Below are 24,959 nucleotides of genomic sequence, written 5' to 3'. Positions count from 1 at the left end.
CCATGACCTGAGGAACTACAGAGCGTTAATGAAGTTCCTACAGTGATCATAGTGTGTATCTGGTGCAAACATTCTACATCAGAGACTGTGTAGCTGCTCCACTCACCAGGACTGAGGTTCAGGTCCAGATTGTAGGCGTGAGAGATGAGCCCCGAGTTCCTGATGAATAAGTCTTCATCAATACACTCCTCCTCCTCCTCCTCCTCCTCTTCTTCACTACTTCCCTCCTCACCTTCTTCCTGCTCTCTCTTCTCCTGTCCTTTCTCAATCTCTTCCCCCTTCTCTTCTCCATCTCTCCTCCTCTCTTTGTCCTCCTCCTCCTCCTCCCTGTCATCTTCAAAACCTTTCTCCTTCTTCCCCTTCCCCTTTCCCTCTTCTCTGTCATTCCTCTTTCCTCCCCTCTTCTCCGACATTTCTTTCTCATCTTCCTTCTTTTCTGTGCCACAGCTGGTGTTTTCTTCCCTGCTCCCCTCTCCCTCTCTCCTGTCGTCCCTCAGGTCTCTGCTGCAGCAGGGCTGTTCATCATCTGAAGGATGGCGGTTGGCTGGTCTGGAGTCTGGAGGTGTGCTGTTTGAGTCTGAGAGGCCAAACTCAGGGAAAAGCAGCTTCATACAGGACTCCATCTCTGTCAGCGTGGCCTCAATCTCCTGCTGGGACTCTGACAAACAAACATGATTTATATCAGAAGTCTTGTGGAAAGTGTTTGAACTTTAAATATGTGAAAATGAAATTGCATTAAAACTCTGAGTTATTGTGTATCCATAAACATGAAGAATTTAATATTTAAAGCAAATAATGATGCTGTTACACTTTAACCAACAACACACAGCACATAATCACAAAATATTTGTCATTATGTGCTCTGGTTTCAGAGTGCTGTATAACAGCTGATATCATATGTGGTGACATCATGATTCATGGTGTATCATTTTCATAGTACTGTAACACCAGGATCCTGCTCCTGTTCCTCTAACAGGTCCACAATACCTGGACCATCAGCACATGTTTTAACTGTCTGGTCTTAAAGGGATAGTAGCATTTTTTTAAAGTGGGGTTGTATGATCTACAAATAGCCCCTAAGTACTTTAATTGCAGTAGAAGACTCTCTGCACTCCTCCCGTTAGCAACGCCAGCCCATAGCCCTGCCCAGAGATTTACAACATACAGTGTTGTGAACAGACCCAAAGAAACGGCCTATTTTCACGGCCTAAAAGAGGTTTTACCTGAAAAAAAATACACAGTTCCATTGTTCGCTATAATATAGTTTTTTCCAGCCCTTCATAGTGCAGGAAAAACACAGTTTTTAATTGGACCTAACCAACTCACGTATCCCTCCGCCCAGGGTTAGCGCCCACCGATCAGCAGTTGGTTAGCTCCAAATAAAAACTGTGTTTTTCCTGCACTTTGAAGGGCTGGAAAAAATTATATTATAGCCAACAATGGAACTGTGTATTTTTTTTTCAGGTAAAACCTCTTTTAGGCCGTGAAAATAGGCCGTTTCTTTGGGTCTGTTCACAACACTGTATGTTGTAAATCTCTGGGCAGGGCTATGGGCTGGCGTTGCTAACGGGAGGAGTGCAGAGAGTCTTCTACTGCAATTAAAGTATTTAGGGGCTATTTGTAGATCATACAACCCCACTTTAAAAAAAATGCTACTATCCCTTTAATAGATGACAGAATCATGGAGAAGCCTCAGTTTAGCATAAATGTATCTGATCACAGATGTGGTGTTTACCCTCCATTTCTCTGCAGGCTGCCTCCACCCTCTCCTTATATATCCTCTCCATCTTCCTCTGTCTCTCCTCCTCTCTCCGCCGCTCTGTCACCGTCCTGGCCTCAGCATCCTGGAAGTCCACCTGACCACACGGACATGGCTCACATCACAACATGGAACTCAACATGGGAAGCACTGTTCATGCAGACAGGAAGTATTGGTTTAATGCAGAGAAGAGTGGCCTTCACCTCATAATGTTGGGAATTTTTTGACTAATTATTTAACATTTTTCTGTCTATTTTTTTTCCTCCTGTTTTTCGGAGTAATTTTTTTTTTTATCTGACTTAAGATTTCAAAATCCCGTGAGAAGCTCCCACCTGCAGGTAACGTAAGGACTGGTTTCAAAATAAAGGTGCTACATCAGACCGCTCTGATATTTTCTGAGTGACACTCTCTGAGGTGGTGTTCTGTAATGACAGGTAGTCTCCTTTCAATATCAATCTGAATTTACAGGGAACATATTGAAAATCGCCTTGCATATCATGCAATTGAATCCGTTTTGGAAGGTCACCTTTGTTCTGAAATCAGTCCTTAGACGCTCTATACACTCCGAGAAACATGAGGGGAAAATGTACCACGAAAAACAGGGAAAAAAATAATTTGTCAGAAAAACAAAAAATAAATATTCAAAAAAACAAACCAGAAAATAAATTACTCGGGAAAAAAAGAGTTTTGCTTTAATATTTGATCCTATAATGAATTCTCAGTAGACTCCTCCTCTAACCATCTTGATGCTCTCTGCTCTTTCACCTGGGGGCGGGGCTTAAGGCCTGTGTCACATTTCTCAATCAGGAAGTAAGGATCAATTTGATTTATTGTCACTTTTTAACTGTGAAAACCACGTTGAACAAAATATGAATCATAACAGAGGAGTTGAACATGTATCTGGAAAGGAACTTTAAAATCATGTTATTATAGCTGAAGTTATTTTAGGTTAGGGAGTAGAACTGAAACAACAGGTGGATGTTTGCTTCAGTCTCATTCAGTCGTATCTCACCTTTTTAACTTGTTTGAGGAAGTGGTAGCCAAGAGCCAACTTCTTATATGCCGTCCCATAAGAGCTCTGCCACGACTGGACCGTCTGGATGGCCAGTGACCTCAGCTTCCTGGCTACTTCTTTAGGCGGTGGGAGGGGCTGGTCTGAGTCGGTCTCCACTGTCAGCTCCAGGAAGTCCTGCAGGAGGAGCATTTCTCACACATTAAAGCTCTGTTGAACTCAGTCTGCTATCAGAGCTTCAGCTCCACAAATCAGCCGCAATTTAATGACTGTACATGATAACTTAAAGGGGTAGTAGCATTTTTTAAAAAGTGGGGTTGTATGATCTACAAATATCCCCTAAGTACTTTAATTGCAGTAGCAGACTCTCTGCACTCCTCCCGTTAGCAACGCCAGCCCATAGCCCTGCCCAGAGATTTACTACATACAGTGTTGTGAACAGACCCAAAGAAACGGCCTATTTTCACAGCCTAAAAGAGGTTTTACCTGAAAAAAAAATACACAGTTCATTGTTCGCTATAATATAATTTTTTCCAGCCCTTCAAAGTGCAGGAAAAACACAGTTTTTATTTGGACCTAACCAACTGCTGATCGGACGGGCGCTAACCCTGGGCGGAGGGATACGTGAGTTGGTTAGGTCCAAATAAAAACTGTGTTTTTCCTGCACTTTGAAGTTATAGCGAACAACGGAACTGTGTATTTTTTTTCAGGTAAAACCTCTTTTAGGCTGTTTCTTTGGGTCTGTTCACAACACTGTATGTTGTAAATCTCTGGGCAGGGCTATGGGCTGGTGTTGCTAACGGGAGGAGTGCAGAGAGTCTTCTACTGCAATTAAAGGACTTAGGGGCTATTTGTAGATCATACAACCCCACTTTAAAAAAATGCTACTTTAAAGGTCCAGTGTGTAAAATGGGGGTAAAACCGTTATATATCTAGTGTTCAGATTCTAGACTGCAGCGCTCCCCCCTCCCGTCGTCAAAGTGACGGTGGCCTCCGAGGACAAAAAAACATGTTTACCATGACTGAGACGAGTATTTCAGGAGCATGGAGCGATGAGGTGAAGATCTAAACCATTTTACAATATGTCTGCTGTTTTCTACTCCTTCTTCTTTCCTTCTGCCTTATTCTTCGTTGGTTTATATGAACACAAAACTCTTGAAACGTGCTCTCTGACTGGCTGGATTTTCCATTCAGGCTGCTGTACAAACATACCGGCGCAAGATGGCGACACTCTCTAAAGCTCAAACCCCTACATGTATATATAAAAGAAGAATTATAAGGCTACGAAAACCAAACACATTTTATTTTATAGCGATTATACACTGATACAATTCATAGGTAGTATATTCAGATTTTGCCAATAAACCTTGACAATTATGACACACTGGACCTTTAAACACCTGTTATAGGTCAGCTGTGGTGTGTACCTGGAAGTTGTCGACCAGCAGCGTCCTGAAGTGGTGAGATCTGGAGAAGAGCTCACTGGCGATCTGGAAGGCTGACAGTCTGATCTCTGAGTGCTCCTGGTTGAGCTGGGACATGACCAGGTGGTACAGGTGGTCTATGCAGTCATTAGACACTCTGAGGGAAGGGTCAGAACCAACATCAGCACCGGGGTTTATACAGAAATCTATCTATACAAAGGTTTTCAAAGACGTGATTAATATCCTTGTGTACATGGGTGCAGATCCCGGGGGGGGGGGGGGACATGTCCCCCCTAATTTCTGAAAAACATGAATTGTCCCCCCCAATAAAAAATACCCCAAACTATTCAAAATGTAACAAATGTATTTTCAGACTTCACATTCTTCACATCTAAAAAGAAATGATTGAAATGGTGGAACAAATAATGTTTGAGAAAAATATTTCTGACTCCACATCCCATCTCTGGTCTCCTCCACTACGATGCAAATGAATGTGTAGTTTCTTACACAGACACTGATGACATCAGCAGGCTTTAAAGAAACAACCCCCTCAAACTTAGGGCTTCACATTTTGATATTCATCCATATCAATTAATCATGTATAAAGTTCCATACACTGGGAGAAAAGGAAGATGGTGAGGAGAATTGGGGATCTGGGAGGGTCGGAGAGAGGTGAAACGTGAGTAGACATTACATGTCCGAGACCCTTAGAATTAGAAATTAATAATATAACAGCAGTGATACGGCTGTTGGCTGTTTAGGACAAATAAACAAGAAAGGTAAGCACAATAAATGATTCCTTGTGCAGGACTTTTTGAATGATATGCCGAGACTCTGCGGAGTTGTGATTTATGGCGGCATGGTATCAGTTGTATGGGCGAAAAAAAAAAAATCTCTTTTGTGTCCCCCCCCAATCCTGGAATCGGATCTGCACCCCTGCTTGTGTATACAAAAATGTGTCAGATTATCACTCAGGAACACCAAGGTGGATCAATTCTGTCTAGTATAACACTGTCTTATATAATACTGCACTCTCACCACAATTTTATATTGTTAGCTGCGGTGGCTTCAAGTAGTTTCATATTATTCTCATTTATTTCAATTTTTCATTTTTTGTTGACAGATCATTTGTCCAGATATGTTTAAAAAGATCGATCCTGCTCTCAGTCCACCTCAGCAGTTTCTGTCCAGTTAAAGGGATACTTCAACATTTTGGCAAATTGGCCCATTGTCATAATCCCTATAGTCATAGCAGTAGGTTCGTTACCTTTAATTGTCGGTGTAAGCTATTTTTAGAACGGCGGAGCAGAGCGGCGAGCTGCTCAGGGCTATGCTATGGAGGCTAAGGGAATTTCTTGGTTTCCCTCATCAAACTCATCAAATACACAACCCAACAACTCAAAAACGCTGTCATGGACAAGTTGTGACCTGCACATTCACCACACTATGAGATAATAACGGAACGTTACCAGACAGAGTTGTTTTAGAGGGAAATTCATGCAAAACCGCTGATGCGTGTTGCCTTCAGGGACATTTTATCAGCAAGCAGACTCTGTATTTACCCTGTATTTACCTCGGAAACGGCTCCGTTTCATAACGTTCCGTTATTATCTCATAGCGTGGTGAATGTGCAGGTCACAACTTGTCCACAACAGCGTTTTGGAGTTTTGGGATTTAGTATTTGATGAGTTTGATGAGAGAAACCAAGAAATTCCTTTAGCCTCCGTAGCGTAGCTCTGAGCAGCTCACGGCTCTGCTCCACCATTCTAAAAACAGCTTGCACCATCAAATAAAGGTAACGAACCTACTGCTATGACTATAGCGATTATGGCAATGGGCCAATTTGCCAAAATGTTGAACTATCCCTTTAAGCTCTCTGTGTGGGAACATACTTGCAGATCTTCTTGATTTCCTTCATCTTGTCCTGGTGGAGCTGAGGCTGTCCTGACGTGGTCAGCTCCTCCACCAGCTCTGACAGCCGCTCCCTCTGAGACAGCTCCATCACTGCTCATCAACACAAAACACTCATGACTACTCAGAGATCACCCAAAGTCAGCATCTCCAAAACACTTCACTTCATGGAACATAGACACACAATGACAAAATGCTACCAATGAAGACAGTGTATCATGTGGGGGGAGTTAAAGGGGCAATGATGAACAAGTGTTCCTATCTGAAAAGGTCCTGGGGAAAACAGAGAGCTGTGAATTAAGATAGTGGTGCTGGCTGATACTCTGCATTCGGTGCAATTTGGGCTGTCTGACTGAAAAAAAAAAAAAACTTTTAACCCTGTAACAATGTCTCAATCCCCTAACAGTGTTTCTTGTTACAGGCATACAAGGCATGTAGCATCACATTACTTTAGGAAATCATGAAATTATAATATTTTTTAACACTATTGTTAGTTTTTTCCTAAACACTTGTTAACTATCATTTAGCCTACATAATGTCAATCTCACAATTAAAACTATGAAATATATGTAAGAAAAGATGCTAACACTTTCTTCTCTAAACAACAGTAGCCTAAAGACTTGAGTGATGTCACTTCTTCAATGCTGAGGATGTTGAACTGAACCATTATTTTTAAAACGGGGGAATTAGTATGCTGTCACGGTACTTGGGGACATGATAAAATATTGCTATTTCATAAAATTTATATTTTTTCAGCAGTCAGGAATAATACTATATTAAGATTTTTTTTTTTTTAAAGGTTAATTGCAAGTTTAATTTGTTTTAAATTCAATGAAAAATGATTCTGGTTAGCCGTGACATACAATTTTTTCCTAAATAACCCATTAAAAAAAACCAAAAATATTTCTATTGTTTATTGTGTTTTATAATTTAAAAAAACACATGGATCCATCAATTTATGGCTTTAAAATGCAAAAAAAAAAGTTATTTTATTTGAAATTCTCTGAGGTAAACCTGAACCTGAGGGACGCGAAGATCATCACCCTGCCGCTGTTTTAGGTTGTGAAGATGTCCACCTATTGTCAAAACACTTGATAGTCTATGTGTCAGTTTACAAGCCAACTGCACCATGCTGTCCTGCATGACATAGCCTACACTCTGATGACTTTTTTTTAGAGATAAATAAAACCCCTGGCTACAGATGAAACGTCCTCCGACGACAGAGTCGCTGCTTCATTGTCATCACATTAACGTTACGTTATAAGGAGAGTTCTCTGACGTACAGGGTTAGTATTAACTCAACTAATATGTTAATAATGTTAATGTAGCCAAACATGCGCACTACTCACCAGCTACTAGCCTGTTATTAAAGGAAGACGTGTATAAATGTTGTCCCTATGAGTCTTTCTTCATTCATGTCCCAGCCGCTGTTGTGTCCTGTTGTTTACATCTCACCAGCTTCCCGAAACACAGACTTACTTCCGGTTCCGCGTGTACTTCCGGGTGGGGCCTGTCAGAATAAAAGCTTTAGAGCAAGAGACGGACTCAGTCAAAAACACGATGCGCCCACTGATACAAAACCAGAGAAATTCTTTGGAGAACTTTTTTGAACAATGTTTTATTTATTTATTTTTCATTACAGTTCAAAGCAAGACTTTGTTGATCAGGTGTGGGAAATGTATTTGCAACAGTTATATAAAAACATGTACAAAATGAGGAGCATATTAATCGTCTCCTACCTGATAAGTTGTAAATTTGATCCAATTTACATTAGAGCTGACAAAATGTTTGTGATGTTTTGTGATGTTCATGTTTAAACAGAAGCATACTATTACAAAAGCCTAATAGTTTACATTTGGTATGTCATTGTCCTATTTGATAGTATAAAACTTACATGATTGATTGTTATTTATTGCACAAAATAGTTCAAGCAGAAGTAAGCGATATTTTTGTGTTAATATAAGTCTTAAATAGTTCTATCTTCCGACAGCAATCACTTACATAGTGTTTGGTCTGAAACACGGGTCTGTCAGTCACTCTGCTCTGCTCTGAGCCGAGGAGAAAACTTTCCTTGTATCCTACAAGTTTTATCCAATGAGGAGAGAGAACGGCATGAAGGGCTGTGTGTGCAGCCAAGGGATGCGCCTGAATGTGGTGACGTAGGGACGAGGACCAATAGATCCATGACGAGGGCGGGGGCTGCTAACTCCATCGGCTGACAGGAAGTTATGGTGCGTTCAAGTCAACCCGTAACTCGTGTTTTTCCGAGCTTCCGACCCATGAACTCGTACCAGTTCAATCTGGTACGAGTTCATGGGCCGGAAGTTACGAGTGGCCGTTATAGTGACTTTCACAGGTAAAACAGGTGCAACAGGTCGGAAAAACACGAGTTATGGGTTGCCTGGAACGCTACTTGTTGTAAGTCGTGACTTGAAGCTGTAACTTACGGTTTCAAAAGCCTGCCTGGAACGCAGCATTAGCCAAAACGACCGGATCGCTTACTTCTGCTTTAAATGAAGTTGGTAAGCAAGGATGGATTTTTAAATAGTATGTTTTCAACCTGTTATTCCAAGGCAGCTGGTTGATTAAAGGAACTGTTTCTTTAAATCAAAAAAAAATTTCATTTATGTTCAAAACTGTTGTTTTTCATATTTAATTCAAATAATAAGACTCACAACATGTAAGAGTGTTCATAGACTCTCATAGTGCACGCGTAAAACAGCATAAAAAGTGATTAAACGTGAATATTAATATTCATTATTGTGTACTTAAGGTGAAGGCACATTCTTTGAACGGCTCAAAATTTATATTAGACCAAATAAATGGGAATAATTCACTTTTTCTTGTGTTGACAAAAATGAAGTAATGGCCCGAAAAACACATATTTTATGAAAAAATTACAAAGTCGGGAGGTTGCACTGAATCATTAGTTGATTGCTGAGAATTTGTTCTATAATCATGTATAGATTTCTTAATGTTGGATTTTTTTTATTTTCAAAATTAAAACCTGTTTTATTCAAATTAAATTCTCAAAAATCAGTGATATATAAAATAAAATATGTACAAAATATTATTTAAATAGAGAAAAAACTACATACGTGTTGTTTGGTTGGAGATATTGCACAGTAGGTGGGCATGAATACAAGTGTACAGCTTGTATGAAGTGAGCAAGGTAAAAAAAATAAAAAAAAATAAAAAAATACACAAGAATAAATTACGCAGAAGAGAAAAACTTTAATAATACAACCGAGTGAGGTACAGTAATGGAGTGTAATGAGAAAAGTGGATTGTGGAAGGTGGCTGATCAGTAGTGCAATAATGTCAAGGACAGAGAGTCCAGAGGCAGACTGCTGCTGCAGCCTGATGGGAGCTGGAATGAATGACCTGCAACAGCGTTCCTTCTTGCTGCAAACACCCAGCTACCTTATTGAATTCTAAATGAATAAATGTTATTCTCTCCACTGACATGTACTGTGCCATATGATCCAATCTCCCATTGTAGACGCTGCGTCTTTCTTCCTGTTCAGAGCCATCAGACCTGTAGTGTAGCAAATATGATACATGTGTACTCTCTAGATCTCAGATTAAAGGGATAGTTCACAGAAAATTGAAATTGCACTCATTATCTACTCACCCTCATGTGGACTAAGGGCTGGGAGAAGTTTCAGAGTCCTCCGTGGCTTCTCTGAGTGAATGAGTGAGAGGCTGGCCGACCGAGCAGCTCTGCAGACCCCGGCTGCTGTCTCTGTGATGTCCCGGTCGTTGCTCCACAGGTGGAGCTTCTCCGAAAAAAAAAAGCTTCACCTCTCCGAGAAACATGGGAGCAAACTTCTAAACAGCCGTCATCTGGATTAACTGGCCGTATATTTGGCATCTAAACAGTTACTTTCTCGCATGAAAAAATATTAAAACTTTACACACAAGGAGGGCAAGTTACGTTGTTGTTGTTGTTGCTGTTGCTATCAGGTTGCTATGCGGGATCATGTGCGGGATTCTGATTGGCTGACGTGGGCTTGAGCTTCTCACTACACTGCCACCTACAGGTTTGGCTCTTGACGGCATATATACACGGGTTAGTGTAAACGAAATAGAGATGGGATTTATGGGAGCCGGATCTTGGTGAGCCGTTCCTTTCAAAGAGCCGTTCAAAAAACTGGCTCATTTGACTGATTTTTAAAAAATATTTATTAAGTTTTAAGAAGCCAGCCTGGTGGTAACTCATTTTATCTTGGAAATAATGGGGTGAGATTTGGAACAAAATAATACAAAATTAGATATCCCACTAATATCTGAGTTTGCACGCCACTTACGTAGACAATGGAGCAGCTTCAATTGACTGTTATGAACACACAGAGATGTAAAAAAAAAAAAAAAAAAAAAAAAAGAACGGTTCCCAGCTGTGACTCGGTTCCCATCGTTCATGTTAACGAGCCGTTCAATAGAATCGGTTCGTTCGTCAATGTCACAACACTAAAACGAAACGTTTTCTGAAAACAGACTGCCGTGCACGCAGTTTTCTTTGTAAACGGAGAGGGGGAAATGTCTGTTTATGAAAATAGCCGGGCACGTGTTAACGTAGTCTCAGTCATTACCTTGAGTGTTGGTTGACTGACTGTTCTTTGTCCCCTCTGATGTCATCATGTTGGTTGTTGTTGTCAGGTAAACAGCTGTTGTTGTTGCTGTTGTTGGTGTGTCTCCACCTGAACAAAGTGAACAAACATAAAACACGTCATGTTTCCTTCATGAGATTGTCGTCGTGAAAGAGGAACTTCCTCATTTATTATTAATGTTAGTCGTAGTACAGTTAATTATGCCTAAATTAAAGAATGGAATGGAAGAACAAAATCAATAATCAATTATCTGTTTTAACTGAAGCAAATGACTCCACCTACAGAGAGAGAGAGAGAGCTTATCATCTCCTCACCTGTTGATTTCTGAGTCTTGAATTCAAACAGCTTCTTGTCTTCGTCACTTTACATGTAAGTAATTTTGTCTTCTGATCAAATTCAGACATTTTAATCTTGATAGAGCCAGAACAGTCAGACTGAGACGTCTCCATGTTTTTATCTTCATCATCAAACAGCCACTGAACTGAGTGTTCACATCGTCCTCTATACGACCACACAGAGCAGGTCAACTTCACCTCATCATCATCACCGACCTTCTGTTCAGTCACTGATGGAGACAATGAGAGAGAAATGAGCTTCATCACTGTAATAATCAGAATGAGTGAGATGATTCAGTGTAAATACTCACTGGTGACGACAGACAGACCAACCACAGCAGCTTCACCTTGTTGTCGTCCCTCTCTGTACTGACTGCAGTTGTGATCTGTAACTAACTAGCATGTGTGTTTACCTTCACCCACCCAGACAGATGGATCAACCAATAACATTAATCCTGTTTCCCTCTAATTCTGTGTCGTCGTTGTGGTGCCTGTACAGACGACTGTGCTGCTGCGATAAGACAAGTTAACCCTTACATACTGTTTAAATTTGATACCTTCACAGTATGGTTCGGGTCAATTTTGACCCGGACCAAGAATTCCCTCATAGTAAGTGTCTATATTGAATTTTAAACTACAGATCTATTTAGAATGTTTAAATAGCCTATGACACATAAATTAATGTATGATTAAGTGTTAAAAAAAAATTCAGAGAGCAGGGAGAGTGCATTTTTTAAGTTTTACAACACTCGTTTTTGGAGAAAAACTTCTACTATTACACAGTATTACATCCTGTTCTACATAAGACATAAACACATAAAAGCCACAATGATTTAAATATATTTCATTGAACTTTAAAATGGCATGAACATTGTGGAACTGTTGGAATTCATAATATGACCATGTTTAACCATTGCAACCATTACGTGCTATATGTTATAAGCTAAATGCTATATCATAAGAAATCTTAATTATCAATATTAATTCAACATTTACCACTTAGAACACAAAAACATTAAATAATAAAATGCTTATTATAAAAGAAATGCACTCTCCCTGCTTTATACATAATATGGTTTTCTTTGGCATTGTCTTCCTGCTCTGGCACATCCTCCACCAAATCACTATCAACCTCCTCCTTTTGGAAGATCAGATAAAGGGCCTGTTGTACCAAGTCTTGTTGCCACGATGTCAGTCACTGAAATGGCAGCTCAGGAACCTCTATGTCATGACCCCCCACCACCACCCTCCCAACGCAAATTGATTCAAATTTGTTACTTTATAGATTATTTTATTACATTGCAGGTGCAGGTGCTTGCAGGTGCAGATCTCGTGTCTGTGTCAAGGCACCCCTTGACCTCAGATGACCTCTGTTCCATTTGTGCACCATACTGTATGATCACCACTATGCTGTTTTACTATTTCACTGTTTCGAGGTTTCCCCATGCCCCCTCAAAGACCAGCAGGTGTCTGTCTCTGTGGGAACCTGGGCAAATGTGGTGGGAACACAGGCAGTTCTCGTGACAGTGTCGAAGTCCCCCTTGAACTCTGTTTCTGTCACCACTGTCCCATAAATCATACACACAAACATGCCCTGTACAGTTCCACAGTTTCAAGATTCCCTAAAACCACAATTTTCTTTGATTTGACCCACACTGGTGGATCTAAAATCCATCTAAACAGATACGGGTCAAATTTGACCCGAAACAGCCTCAGTGTTTAAAAATTTGTAGCACCTGTTCAAAAGTATACAATTTAAAAATATTTTCATTTTTGTGTATTTTGGGTCACTTTAGGAAAAGTCATAAGATTTCAGCCTAAAAGAATGATGTTTAGGGTATTTTTTCTGCTGTCAAATGTCAAAACGGGTCGAATTTGACCCAAACAGTATGTAAGGGTTAAGAAGAAGTAGATGAAAAAGAAGGAAGAAGTTTGTCGCTGTGTTCACTTGAGTCTGATTCAATCAGACTCAAACCACAAACCAAACTGGGCCAATCAGATTGTCCATTATCAGATACTCCAAAAGACTAGACATCACTTTAATATACATTTATTTTTAAATTATCACAAACGAAACAGAGCCCTCTGTTTTCAGAGCAGCCATTTTGACATGAGGAGTTATTAAAACGGCTTCATTCCTTTTAGTTGAGCCACATTCAAGACTTCCGAGGCCTCCTTTATCTTATGAATTAAACCTGGGCTTTGCCTTGATGAGTCCACCTCTCCCTCTTGTCCTGAGGGGTTTGTCCCTCTGTGGTTGTTGCATGTCCACAGTCCATCAGTCTGTGTACTCCTCCTCTTGCACACTGTGGTCATTTTCTTCTCATTTTGATTTGCAGTGCATCTATAAGTTCAACCATCTCTATGAAGTAGCTGTTCTCCTCTCCCAGAATCATCTCTGACTGGACCATGTCCTGGTACTGGTCTCGGAGCAGCACCAGAGAGTCCAGCAGAGAGCTGTCTGAGCGGTACCGGTCTGAACACATCGGAGCCATGGCCAACAGAGCCCGAAGAGCCTGAGACAAACAGAAGCAACAGTCAGGATGAGATGAGTGAAAACTGTTCCAGTAGCACTGCAGCTGATTACAATCTGTGTTAAAGCCATATTTCAACATTTTTTAATTTTTTAGGGGTAGGTTCATTATCTTTAATTGTCGGTGCAAGCTGTTTTTAGATTGGCGGGGCAGAGACGTGAGCTGCTCAGCTAACGCAATGGAGATCAACGGTATTTCTGTTTCCCTCAACAAACTTGTGACCTGCACGTTCACCACGCTTTGAAATAATAATGTATAATTATGTAACATTACGACACATGAAGCAAATACTTGGAACTATATACTTGCGCTTTTGAAAACATTCGGGCCAGCAGCCGTGTCTGGAATGTAGTTCCGTTCATAGTGTGGTGAATGTGCAGTTGTTGGATTGTGTATTTGATGAGTTTGATGAGGGACAGGTGGAAATACCGTGCACAGTGCAGAGCTCTCTGCCCCACTGATCTAAAAACAGCTTGCACTGACAATTAAAGGTAATGAACCAGTCAGGTGCAAATATGACTTGACCCCAAAAAATTCTAACAAAAGGTTTCTCAGTGGTTTACAGTAGTATCAGATGAACTTAAAAACATACTAAAAGTTTACCAAAGTTTGACTCCAAGAAAGGCCTCATTTTCAAAATGGCAGCCATCAGGTCCTTAAAATGACCATTATTCCTTATTCCTCCTAGACCAGGAATACTGGTGCTGCCTGATACATGTTTTGACCATGTAATATTCTAATTAGCATGTTTGCATGATAGATAAATGTTTACAAGTACAATTATATATTAAAGCAATTGGTTACAAGCACATTTATGCAAAAAAATAAGTACAATTTTCGTTAAAAGGATAGTTCACCCAAAATTCAAATTGCACTCATTATCTACTCACCCTCATGTGGACTAAGGGCTGGGAGAAGTTTCAGAGTTATCCGTGGCTTCTCCGTCTTGTATTGAAGCCCCGAAATGCAAAATTGTTCCGGAAAAAATTTAATAAGTCTATATTTCAAGCTTGTTTGTAGCGGAAGCTTCTCGAAGCGGTTCGTCCAAAGTTCGTCCAAACCCGAAATGCGAAATTTCGGAAAAACAATTTCGCATTTCGGGGCTTCAATACAAGACGGACATTACATACGAGCAGCATGGAGGTATGTGGATGTTTTTTGGTGTGTCTTTTTGTTACGAAGACAGTTGGTATCCATTTGCAACCGTTATATGGACATGCACTGCTACGCCGAGACCCCCTGTAACTCAGAGAAGCCACGGAGGACTCTGAAACTTCTCCCAGCCCTTAGTCCACATGATGGTGAGTAGATAATGAGTGCAATTTGAATTTTGGGTGAACTATCCCTTTAAGTAATTGCATATTTGGGTGGCTGACATGAACATAAATTAAAACTTTTTTGTTCGATAGTGCTTATAATTGTCCTCCGGTGTGACATAAATTGTAACAATAATATTTCATTTAGATAATAGGGATTATGGCAATAGGCCAATTTGCCAAAATGTTGAAATATCCCTTTAATTATCAGCCTTTCTCTCACCTTCTCTCTGTAGTCATGCTCTGTGGACTCCAGCAGCTGAGGGACCAGACTGCACCAGCCCTTCTCCATCAGCTCCCGGTCCAGGGACACCTTAGAGTACTGCCGCACTCGCTCCACATGGGAGGCGTCGTGGATCAGGTCCAGACCCTCCTGAGAGATCAGCTCCTAGGAACACACCAGACCAGACCAGCATCAGGATCAGCATACAGTACGCTTCATTCTCAAAACACGGTGAAAAACATGTCCCTGCATTTTCCAGACACACAATTGCTTGAAAATTAAAATAAATAAATAATCCACATTAAACCAAAATTATGTAATTCAATACCATTTTAAATGATGATGATAATTTCAGTTTATATATTTACTGTTTGATTTTATTTTATTTTTTATAAAAAAAACACTTGTCCCACTGCCATGGTTCAACGCTATTGGACAGTGTAAAAATATTTCCTCTTTTTTGTTTAAAAAAAAAAAAGTGGCCAATAATGGGCAAACACTGGGCTTAATATATGAATAAAATTAAATTTAAATTGGCTATTTAATAATAAAAATGTTTTAAAAAGAATATCTGTCCTTGGATTTGGTGTCATTGGTGTTACTGGTATCACAGACCATTATTTTGAAAGGTTAAGAACATGTAAGAGAACTCCCAAGGTCAGAAAGAAGAAGAAGAAGAAAAAGAGCCATTTAAGACAATACATTGTGAGTGTCTCTTTCATGAGTAAAAAGTAAGATATTTCACATTTCAAAGGAGGTTAAATCGAAAGCAACTGGACTTAGTTATTTGTCTAGGAAGACGTTTCACCTCTCATCCAAGAGGCTTCATCAGTTCATGTACGCAACTGACCAGGCTGGGACTGGTCCGCTAGCCTGGTCAGCTGCGTACATGAACTGATGAAGCCTCTTGGATGAGAGGTGAAACGTCTTCCTAGACAAATAACTAGTCCAGTTGCTTTCCATTTAACCTCCTTTGAAATACTATGACCTGGACAAATGAGAATATGCACCGGCATATTTCACATTAAAATGTCATTTTTCAATGTGGTTCTTTTTTTGTGTCATTGGTGTTACTTTGATTTGCGTTATAATGAAATATTTTTATGAAAAAAAAAACAGTTTAATGAGTATAATTTATAGATTTTAAGGTGCTGACTCATGCTGGCTTTGAGCTAGCTTGGACACTATTTTGTGTAATTTGCCTTTTATAGATATTTGTCATTGGTGTTATTGATAGAAAACTAAAAACTAAATACGTTTGATAGATGAAAAAAAAAGAAAAATATTCAAGTTGTCCATTATAGTTGGTAACATGGTCAACATGCTAATAAATAGTTCCCACTAAATTAAATTTGTGAAAACTGAATTTAAATTTTAAAGGGACAGCGAGGAGTTTCTCCAGCGGCAGAACGAAAAATTCTGCAACAATAAAAAAAGTCTCATATTAATGTGGATGAATCTACGTTGCCACTTGTTAATGGGCCCATTTTCTATAAATATATCGTTTTGTCTCTATTGTTATTTTGTTATTATTAGTGGTGGTGGAAATGCTGGTCGAGCCGACCAGCGTTTCTTTACTTTCGGTTTCGTGGCGAGTCATGAGAATAACGCCGCCGAATCTCCGTTTATGGTCGGAACTACGACGGTATGTGATCGTCTTCCAACCTCTGACTTTAATTCTTGATGAATGAAAACATGAGTCTGTCTTGCGCCGGTCAAAGAATTTCACGGAGCACGGAGGCTCATAAATGTAGTGTGAAAACACTTCGCTTTTCCAAAACTCCTCGTTGTCCCTTTAAAGGTGTACAGAAATGGCCGTTTGTCCTGTTTGTCGCGCCGAGTTGTCACGAGCTGCAACACGAGTTTACCCGAGTAAGGAAAACAAATTTGATTGGTCGTTATCGAGCGGGCGGGATATTCAAAGCTTGGGGTGAGCCCGAGCTCCGTGTGTGTGTGCGTGTCTCAGACGTTTGAATGACGGATGACAGATCCAATATCAGTGGCTGATGAATCGTGTACAGGCTGACGTATAATCCGTGCGCCTGCATTATCCAATGCGAAAAAAAAATACACACTTTCATCCTGGATTTACTCAAAAATAGAATTTTGCACAAAGTTTGACCTACATCGTCTGATAGATGAGTTATTACATTAATTTTATGATCCAGAGTGGACTCAAATTCAATTTTCTTTTCTGTACACCTTTAACTTTTTTGACTCGAAAAATCACCGTATTTTGATAATGACCCATATACACATCAGGGTTAGAGTCCTGAAAAGGGTTTTCTTGTACCTTCTCACTGATCATGTCATATAACATGGTGACGATGCGTGTTCCCAGAACTCTGCCTCGATCCGCCCGGAACAGCTCCGATAGGACCGTCAGGCCCCCATGTGACAGGAAGTTCCTCTGTGCGTAGGGGAAGTGACGTAGGAGGGAGGCCACGGCAAACAGGACCTGAGAGGGGGACAGTCACGTTAGAGGACGTTAGTGACCAGCTAAGTGGGTCTGTCCTCCTGGACTGGGATGTCAGAGGGTGTGACTACCTTCTTCTTCACTCTGAGTGGTTCAACGGTGGCCAGCACGGTCAGCAGCGTCTGCAGAGCTCCACTCTCCACAGCTTTCACCTGCACCTCCGGGTTACTGCAGGACAGGGAGGACAGGGAGGACAGGGAGGACAGGGAGGACAGGGAGGACAGGGAGGACAGGTAGGACAGGGAGGACAGGGAGGACAGGGAGGACAGGTAGGACAGGGAGGACAGGAAGGACAGGGAGGACAGGGAGGACAGGTAGGACAGGGAGGACAGGTAGGACAGGGAGGACAGGGAGGACAGGTAGGACAGGTAGGACAGGGAGGACAGGAAGGACAGGGAGGACAGGTAGGAGAGGGAGGACAGGTAGGACAGGGAGGACAGGTAGGACAGGGAGGACAGGTAGGACAGGGAGGACAGGGAGGACAGGTAGGACAGGGAGGACAGGTAGGACAGGGAGGACAGGGAGGACAGGTAGGACAGGGAGGACAGGGAGGACAGGTAGGACAGGGAGGACAGGAAGGACAGGGAGGACAGGGAGGACAGGGAGGACAGGTAGGACAGGGAGGACAGGGAGGACAGGTAGGACAGGGAGGACAGGAAGGACAGGGAGGACAGGTAGGACAGGGAGGACAGGACAGAGACATAGTGTCCATCAGTTCTACTGCTGACAGAGGGAACGGCAGCGCTCCATGCAGGGTGACGTTCAGGCAGAGAGAACAGCAGATACTTGCTCCACCTGCAGGACTTATTTCATGTGTTGATCCAAAAGAAGATCTGTAGTTTTAAAGGACAATTCCAGGCAAATTCAACGGCTGTATTTTCCTAACATTTTAGGTCTAAAAGAAGGAATCTGAAGATTTTCAGTTTAATTGCTCCTGTTTTGCGGTAGTTGTGTCTGTCCCCGCATCGCCACGGCAACAATGAATGGGAGCGGATGCAAGTTCTGCTGACATGTTTGTAAAACTAGATCTAATTCGAGACCCCAGTTGATGCGCTTGTGTATTCACGTGCAGTCGGAAGCTCCCGTTAGTGTCATAAACACAGGAATATCAACTCTTGACTTGCTTCAAGTAAATAAACTTCTCGGTGCATGTTTAAGTCGCCATCTGACGCTGTCTGTGGAAAAAGAATGAAGCTTTGAGGGATATAAATAGCATTTTGTCAATGATACAATGTCTATGAATTTCTTTTTTTTTCTGCTTGTCCCTTTGGATGGGAGAAGTTTCTTCTTGTATTTCTGTATATGCTGTTACATTTTCAATTCTGAAAACCAATAAATAAAGTGGGGAAAAAAAGGTAAACAGCACTGGCAGCTCCACTTGTCATGCTAACTGAAGGCATGTCAGATGGGGATTTAAAGGGATAGTTCACCCAAAATTCAAATTTCACTCATTATCTACTCACCCTCATGTCGACTAAGAGCTGTGAGAATTTTCAGAGTCCTCCGTGCCTTCTCTGAGTTACAGGGGGGTCTGCGCAGCAGTATTTGTCCATATAATGGTTGTGAATGGATACCAACTTTCTTTGTCCAAAAAGACACACCAAAAAACATCCAAATACCTCCATAGTGCTCGTCTGTAATGTCCCTCTTGTATTGAAGCCCCGACATGAGAAATTGTTCCGAAAAAATTAAATAAATCTATATTTTAAGCTTGTTTGTAGCGGAAGCTCCCAGTGTCTCAGTTCACTGCTCTTCCTGTGTTGCACTGACCGGCGGAACAATTTCTCATGTCGGGGCTCTGAAAATTCTCACAGCTCTTAGTCGACATGAGGGTGAGTAGATAATGAGTGAAATTTGACTTTTGGGTGAACTATCCCTTTAAAACAGAACTAGCAGTGATCAGCCGTCATGTGGACGTGTCAACAGTGTTTGTACCTGGACAGAGCTGATCCCAGGACGAAGGCAGAGTTCTCCTGCAGTCTGACATCAGAGCTGTTCAGACCATCCAGGATGACCTGGAGACCCCCCATGGAGCACAGAGTCTGAGCATTGTCCACCTAACACACACACACACACACACACACACACACACACACAAGTTACTCAGTGTGGATGTGCCAGTCTTTACGTGTGTCACTGTGTGTGTGTGTGTGTTGTGTGCCGTGTTACCTGGTGAACCATGTACTCCAGCTCCAGGAGGATGCTGACTCTCTGCTCTGCCGTGGTGTTACTGCTGTTGAACTGCTCCAGCAGACGCTTCATTATCTACACAACAGCACACTGACATGTTAGGTTCCACATACAGTAGCTACAGCCACAGCCTAGCACCTGTGGTGGACTCAGATCAGCTTCCACTGAGTGATGAACTGCTGCAACTGGGACCAGCTGAAAAAACCCAGACGCTAAAGCAGTGAGGGTGTTGTGAATAAAGCCTGTGCTTAAAGGGATAGTAGCATTTTTTTCTCCCGTTAGCAACGCCAGCCCATAGCCCTGCCCAGAGATTTACAACATACAGTGTTGTGAACAGACCCAAAGAAACGGCCTATTTTCACGGCCTAAAAGAGGTTTTACCTGAAAAAAATACACAGTTCCATATAATATAATTTTTTCCAGCCCTTCAAAGTGCAGGAAAAACACAGTTTTTATTTGGACCTAACCAACTGCTGATCGGCGGGCGCTAACCCTGGGCGGAGGGATACGTGAGTTGGTTAGGTCCAAATAAAAACTGTGTTTTTCCTGCACTTTGAGGGGCTGGAAAAACACAGTTTTAGGTTATTATCTCATAGCGTGGTGGATGTGCAGGTCATAACTTCTTCACGAGAGCATTTTAGCATTGTTGGATAGTATATTTTATGAGTTTTGAGCAAAAGGCTAAAGTACTGTTTTGTGGGAAGCTTGCGTCTCTGTCCCGCCGACCTAAAAACAGCTTGCACCGACAATTAAAGGCAATGAATCTACTGCTATGACTATAGGGATTATGGCAATATGTGAATTTGCCAAAATGTTGAACTATGTTTGAACCAGGATGGTTTAGTGTTGACAGTGTGAGCCTCAGTCTCATTCCAGTGCTGGCTGTCTTTTAGCTCTGTGTTTGCTCTCCACCAGTTCCTCTTCAGCTCCTTGCACTTTATCAAGACTCTCTTCACTTTACATGAAGTCATTGATCTGCTGTTGATGTCAGTATGGATTAGTACAGCTGCTGACATGAGCATGTGTTAGTGGATGCACGGCATTAGCCAAGAGCAGCTGACGTGAGGCAGTGTGTTCTGTACCTGAACATCCGTCTCCACCAGCAGCTCCAGCTGAGACATGTCTCTCTTTAACTCCTCTAGAGGGCGGAACTTAGAGGCCACAGCGTCGTCCTACACACACAAGAAAGAGACGTGTAAGTGTGATGTGCTGTGTTTGTCTCAGATTGACACTGGTCTGGGTCTCAGCTCACCGGCTTCATGTCCTCCTTGATCTTTTTCATGGCCTGTTTCAGTTCATCGGGACTGAAGAGGGACTCTGCATCCTGTGTGTCCCTGGGAAAGACAGACAGACTCACTGCTCATTAGGGCTGTCAAAACGAACATTGCTATTCAAATAGAATTCAATTTTTTTTTTTTTTAAATGAGAAGATTCGAGTGTGGAAACTGTGTGCAATGACGCAATTCAAAGTCCAAAACAGACCTCTGCCGCAGCACCTTTTTCACGTATTTGTAAAAGCAAAAAAAAAAAGAAAGAATAATAACAATAAGATAAAAAAAAAATAGAAGCACAGTGGCAGAAACATTGTAACCTGTAACCACAGCTGACCACAGTGGTCTGTAGCAGCTACAATATGACCGCTATGGTCTGAGAAATAAATGATCAGAAATCAACTGTGTTTCATTTTGATCAGTTAAAGCTTCAGACGCCATCAAACACTATAACACATTTGATTGACAGAGTCGGTCCCGGATCCAATCTTGTTCCGGCAGGATCCGGCACAAATTAAAGGGATAGTTCACCCAAAATTCAAATTTCTCCGTTCCTTCTCTGAGTTACAGCTCTTAGTCGACATGAGGGTGAGTAGATAATGAGTGAAATTTGAATTTTGGGTGAACTATTCCTTTAAGCACTTTATATCTTATCTATTTATATATATTTATTATACATTTCTGGCCATATCTATGTGTATCTGGCCTTATAACATTTAAATTTCCCTTCATGAAGTTTTGTATTGATTTGGTAAAACTTGTTGCAAATGTTCCATTACAGATTTGGTTGGAGTGCCCTCTAGTGGACGGGACGTAGGCCTAATAAGAAGCTGGTATCAGTGTATACGGTATAATGATATTTATTTAAAAAAATTTTTTTTTGAATATTTAATATAAGAAGCATTAGAAATTTGAATATGATTTGAGGGGAGGATTGACAGTCCTACTGCGCACACAACACTGTGACAAGCTCTCTGCTGCGTGTAATGGTACCTGTGCTCCTGGGTCCAGTATTTGATCTGCTCCTCTCCCAGTCTGACCTCCCTTTGACCCGTCTGCAGATTGAGTCTGACATGAGAACCTGCAGGGACGGCCTGGTCTGAGGAGACACACACACATGGTCAGGTCACAGGTCACAGCTCAGTCTACAACAGACAACCTACTGTCAGCACAGCATCCACTACATTACCTGGTTTGAGTGTTTGCCATTGGTCTGTGGGTTGGACCACCTCTAAATCTAGCTGCTCCTCTTCATCGCCTCCTCCTCCTCCTCCTCCTCCTCCTCCTCCTCCTCCTCCCTCTGTGTTTTCCACTACAGTCAAGGCAGCCTCAGACTGTGGAGCCACAATAAGAAAATCACTGTTTCATTTGGTTTTCTCTACTACATGCTACTGTTCACACACAGAGGGGTTATTCACTAGATAACACAGTGATGACCAACAACAAACAAGACAAGCCATCCAGCAAAATAAAAGATAAACAGCAATGGTGCAACACTGCAAACAGGTACAGTACAGTATAACACTAGTAATAGCATATCCTAGTCTTTGAATGGAATTCAATATAAAAGTCCCAAAGTAAAGGACAAAATACATTTAAAAATAAAAATATAAATGCTCTGATTTTTGTTTTTACAGGGCTACAAAATAATTCATGAAGATCTGTGTCATATACAAGAAATTGTATAAAACATTCTCAAAACATCTACCAACCCTGTTGACATTTTAAAGGGATAGTTCAATATTTTGGCAAATTCGCCCTTTGCGATAATCCCAATAGTCATAGCAGTAGGGTCGTTACATTTAATTGTCGGTGCAAGCTGATTTTAGATCAGCGGGACAGAGACGTGAGCGGGTTTCCCTCATCAAACTCATCAAATACACAATCCAACAACTCCACAACGCTCTGGTGGACAAGTTGTGAGCTGCACATTCACCACACTATGAGATAATAACACAACGTTACGAGATGGAGTTGTTTACAAGGCAAATGCGTAGCCGGAACATTCCAGACACGGCTGCTTGGCGGAGTGATTTCAAAAGCACAAGTATTTGCTTAATGTGTCATAATGAATTATACTTTATTATCTCATAGTGTGATGAATGTGCAGGTCACAACTTGTCCACCAGAGCATTTTGGAGTTGTTGGATTGTGTATTTGATGAGTTTGATGAGGGAAACCAAGAAATACCATGAGCCTCCATAGCGTTAGCTGAGCAGCTCACGGCTCTGCCCCGCTGATCTTAAATCAGCTTGCACCGACAAATAAAGGTAACAAACCTACTGCTATTACTATAGGGATTATGGCAATGGGCCAATTTGCCAAAAGCAGTGTATGAAATATAGAGGAGAAAGCATTTACATACTGTATATCTGGTATATGTGAATTTTAACCTCTTCTTTCAGGAAAATTGCACTAAGAAAATGTTGTGGCTGTATGAAAAATTGTCCTGCATGGGAATAATAAAGTTTACAAAGACTAAATCAGACTGCACAGCTGGGAATGATGTGTCCAGAAGAAGAACCTGTTACCAGTGGTGCATTTACTGCACATGCACACATTAGCGTTCAGCTCCCAGAACTCAACAACACCTTCGTTCTCATATGATATAATGAGCCTATAATGAGCCCCTAGCCTACTGCTCATGTGTTCATTCAGAGATGAGCCGTAACTCACCCTGTGACCCTGACCGCTGCTGATGTGGAGGCAGAGCAGCATCAGGACCAGAGCCAGAGTGATGCAGCTGGGTGAAGATCCTCTGGTCCAGCTGGACCTCATCGTCATGGAGACTGAAACACAAGGGGACACGCGGACACCTGAGCACAGCTGTCCTCTGCCCTGGTGCACACTTTCACACACAAACACACTCTCACACACACCGGACCTGGAGGATACACTCGTATACACATGTTAGCAACAACTCAAAGTGAGCCCAGCACTTCATCAGCTGCTGACCGGACAGTGACGTGTCACACTCACCTGTCTGTTTCATGACGTCAGGCGCTGACTCCTGTACAGTTTAGAAATCGTCACTCACAAACATGGATGTATTAGAATAATAGATCCATGCTGACAAACGGACGGCTCTCGAACATCACAGGCTTTTTACCGGCAGGCTTCCGTCACCGTCCACTACGCTCTCTGACGTGGACCAATCAGAAGCAGCATGTCTCACTACGCTCTCTGACGTGGACCAATCAGAAGCAGCATCTCACTACCGCCACCTGCTGGTCCGGAGACACAAATAATTGTCAAGTTGTATGAGGTACATGGAAGGTATATGTAGGCTACTGTAGACCATAATTATGAATGATGTAATTAATCTACTGTTTATTAAGGTGAGACACTACAAGTGAATAGGGTAAACATTTTAAACTAACAAATATGGAAAAAGGAGGTTTTTATACGCACATCATGCTGTAGGCTATTGAGGTGCAGGGCAATAAAAAGTAATGTAGACAAAGAGAGGGTTGCCCGCTACAGGAGGTCACAGTGATTTATTTAGCACAAACGATTTATTTGTGCTAAATAAATCACTGTGACCTCCTGTAAGAGTGTGCGGGCAAACTAACAAATATGACCATGAAATTTCCCAAGTTTATCACTTACATTAAGACAAATATTTCTTGTATTACAAGTTTTGTCAAATTGTATGTTTCAATATGTAAATTAGGCCATATCTAATTAAATATGCACTAATTTGGATTTCCAGAACAGAAATCTGAACAATAGATAAAGCTACTTTCAAAATTCTTGTTTTATTTTGTTGACACATTAGAGTCAGACGTTTTTACAGAGAGGATTTTGGATATCTCTTTTTATCACTCTGTAAATGAGAAAATACTGTCACCAGCCCGAAAAAAAAATTATTCTGTTTTTAGGAATAAAATGTTTTATA

At 41.4% G+C, this 24,959-nt stretch overlaps 2 protein-coding genes and 1 long non-coding RNA gene across 3 annotated transcripts in view; all 3 read right to left on the bottom strand.

Annotated features, from left to right (window-relative positions):
- uvssa (UV-stimulated scaffold protein A) overlaps positions 1-7,561 on the bottom strand; it is a 57,256-nt gene extending 49,695 nt beyond the window's left edge. The window contains exons 1-6 of the mRNA XM_083980118.1: positions 7,456-7,561; positions 6,088-6,199; positions 4,199-4,352; positions 2,772-2,948; positions 1,736-1,856; positions 107-658 (exon numbers count right to left, since the gene is read on the bottom strand). Of these exons, the coding sequence (XP_083836244.1) occupies positions 107-658; positions 1,736-1,856; positions 2,772-2,948; positions 4,199-4,352; positions 6,088-6,197 (1,114 nt within the window). The 5' untranslated portion in view covers positions 6,198-6,199; positions 7,456-7,561. The remainder of the gene's footprint in view (positions 1-106; positions 659-1,735; positions 1,857-2,771; positions 2,949-4,198; positions 4,353-6,087; positions 6,200-7,455) is intronic.
- Positions 7,562-13,187: 5,626 nt separating this feature from the next.
- On the bottom strand, positions 13,188-22,347 carry sil1 (SIL1 nucleotide exchange factor; the record flags this gene model as incomplete). The annotated part of the gene is made up of 10 exons (XM_083981154.1): positions 13,188-13,567; positions 15,125-15,289; positions 17,418-17,582; positions 17,672-17,768; positions 19,536-19,657; positions 19,770-19,865; positions 20,873-20,962; positions 21,043-21,124; positions 22,055-22,160; positions 22,251-22,347. Coding segments are annotated over 10 exons (1,224 nt in total), but the record flags the coding sequence as incomplete, so codon positions are not given.
- A 4-nt stretch (positions 22,348-22,351) lies between these two features.
- On the bottom strand, positions 22,352-24,176 carry LOC310993002. The gene is made up of 3 exons (XR_014595720.1): positions 24,041-24,176; positions 23,738-23,850; positions 22,352-22,395 (listed from the first exon to the last, which is right to left on the bottom strand). It is a non-coding gene; the product is annotated as an uncharacterized lncRNA (long non-coding RNA).
- Positions 24,177-24,959: the final 783 nt, after the last annotated feature.

This window comes from Trachurus trachurus (genome assembly GCF_905171665.1).
Source record: "Trachurus trachurus genome assembly, chromosome: 10".
Classification (NCBI taxonomy): domain Eukaryota; kingdom Metazoa; phylum Chordata; class Actinopteri; order Carangiformes; family Carangidae; genus Trachurus; species Trachurus trachurus.
This window is presented reverse-complemented; position numbering and strand designations above follow the sequence as displayed.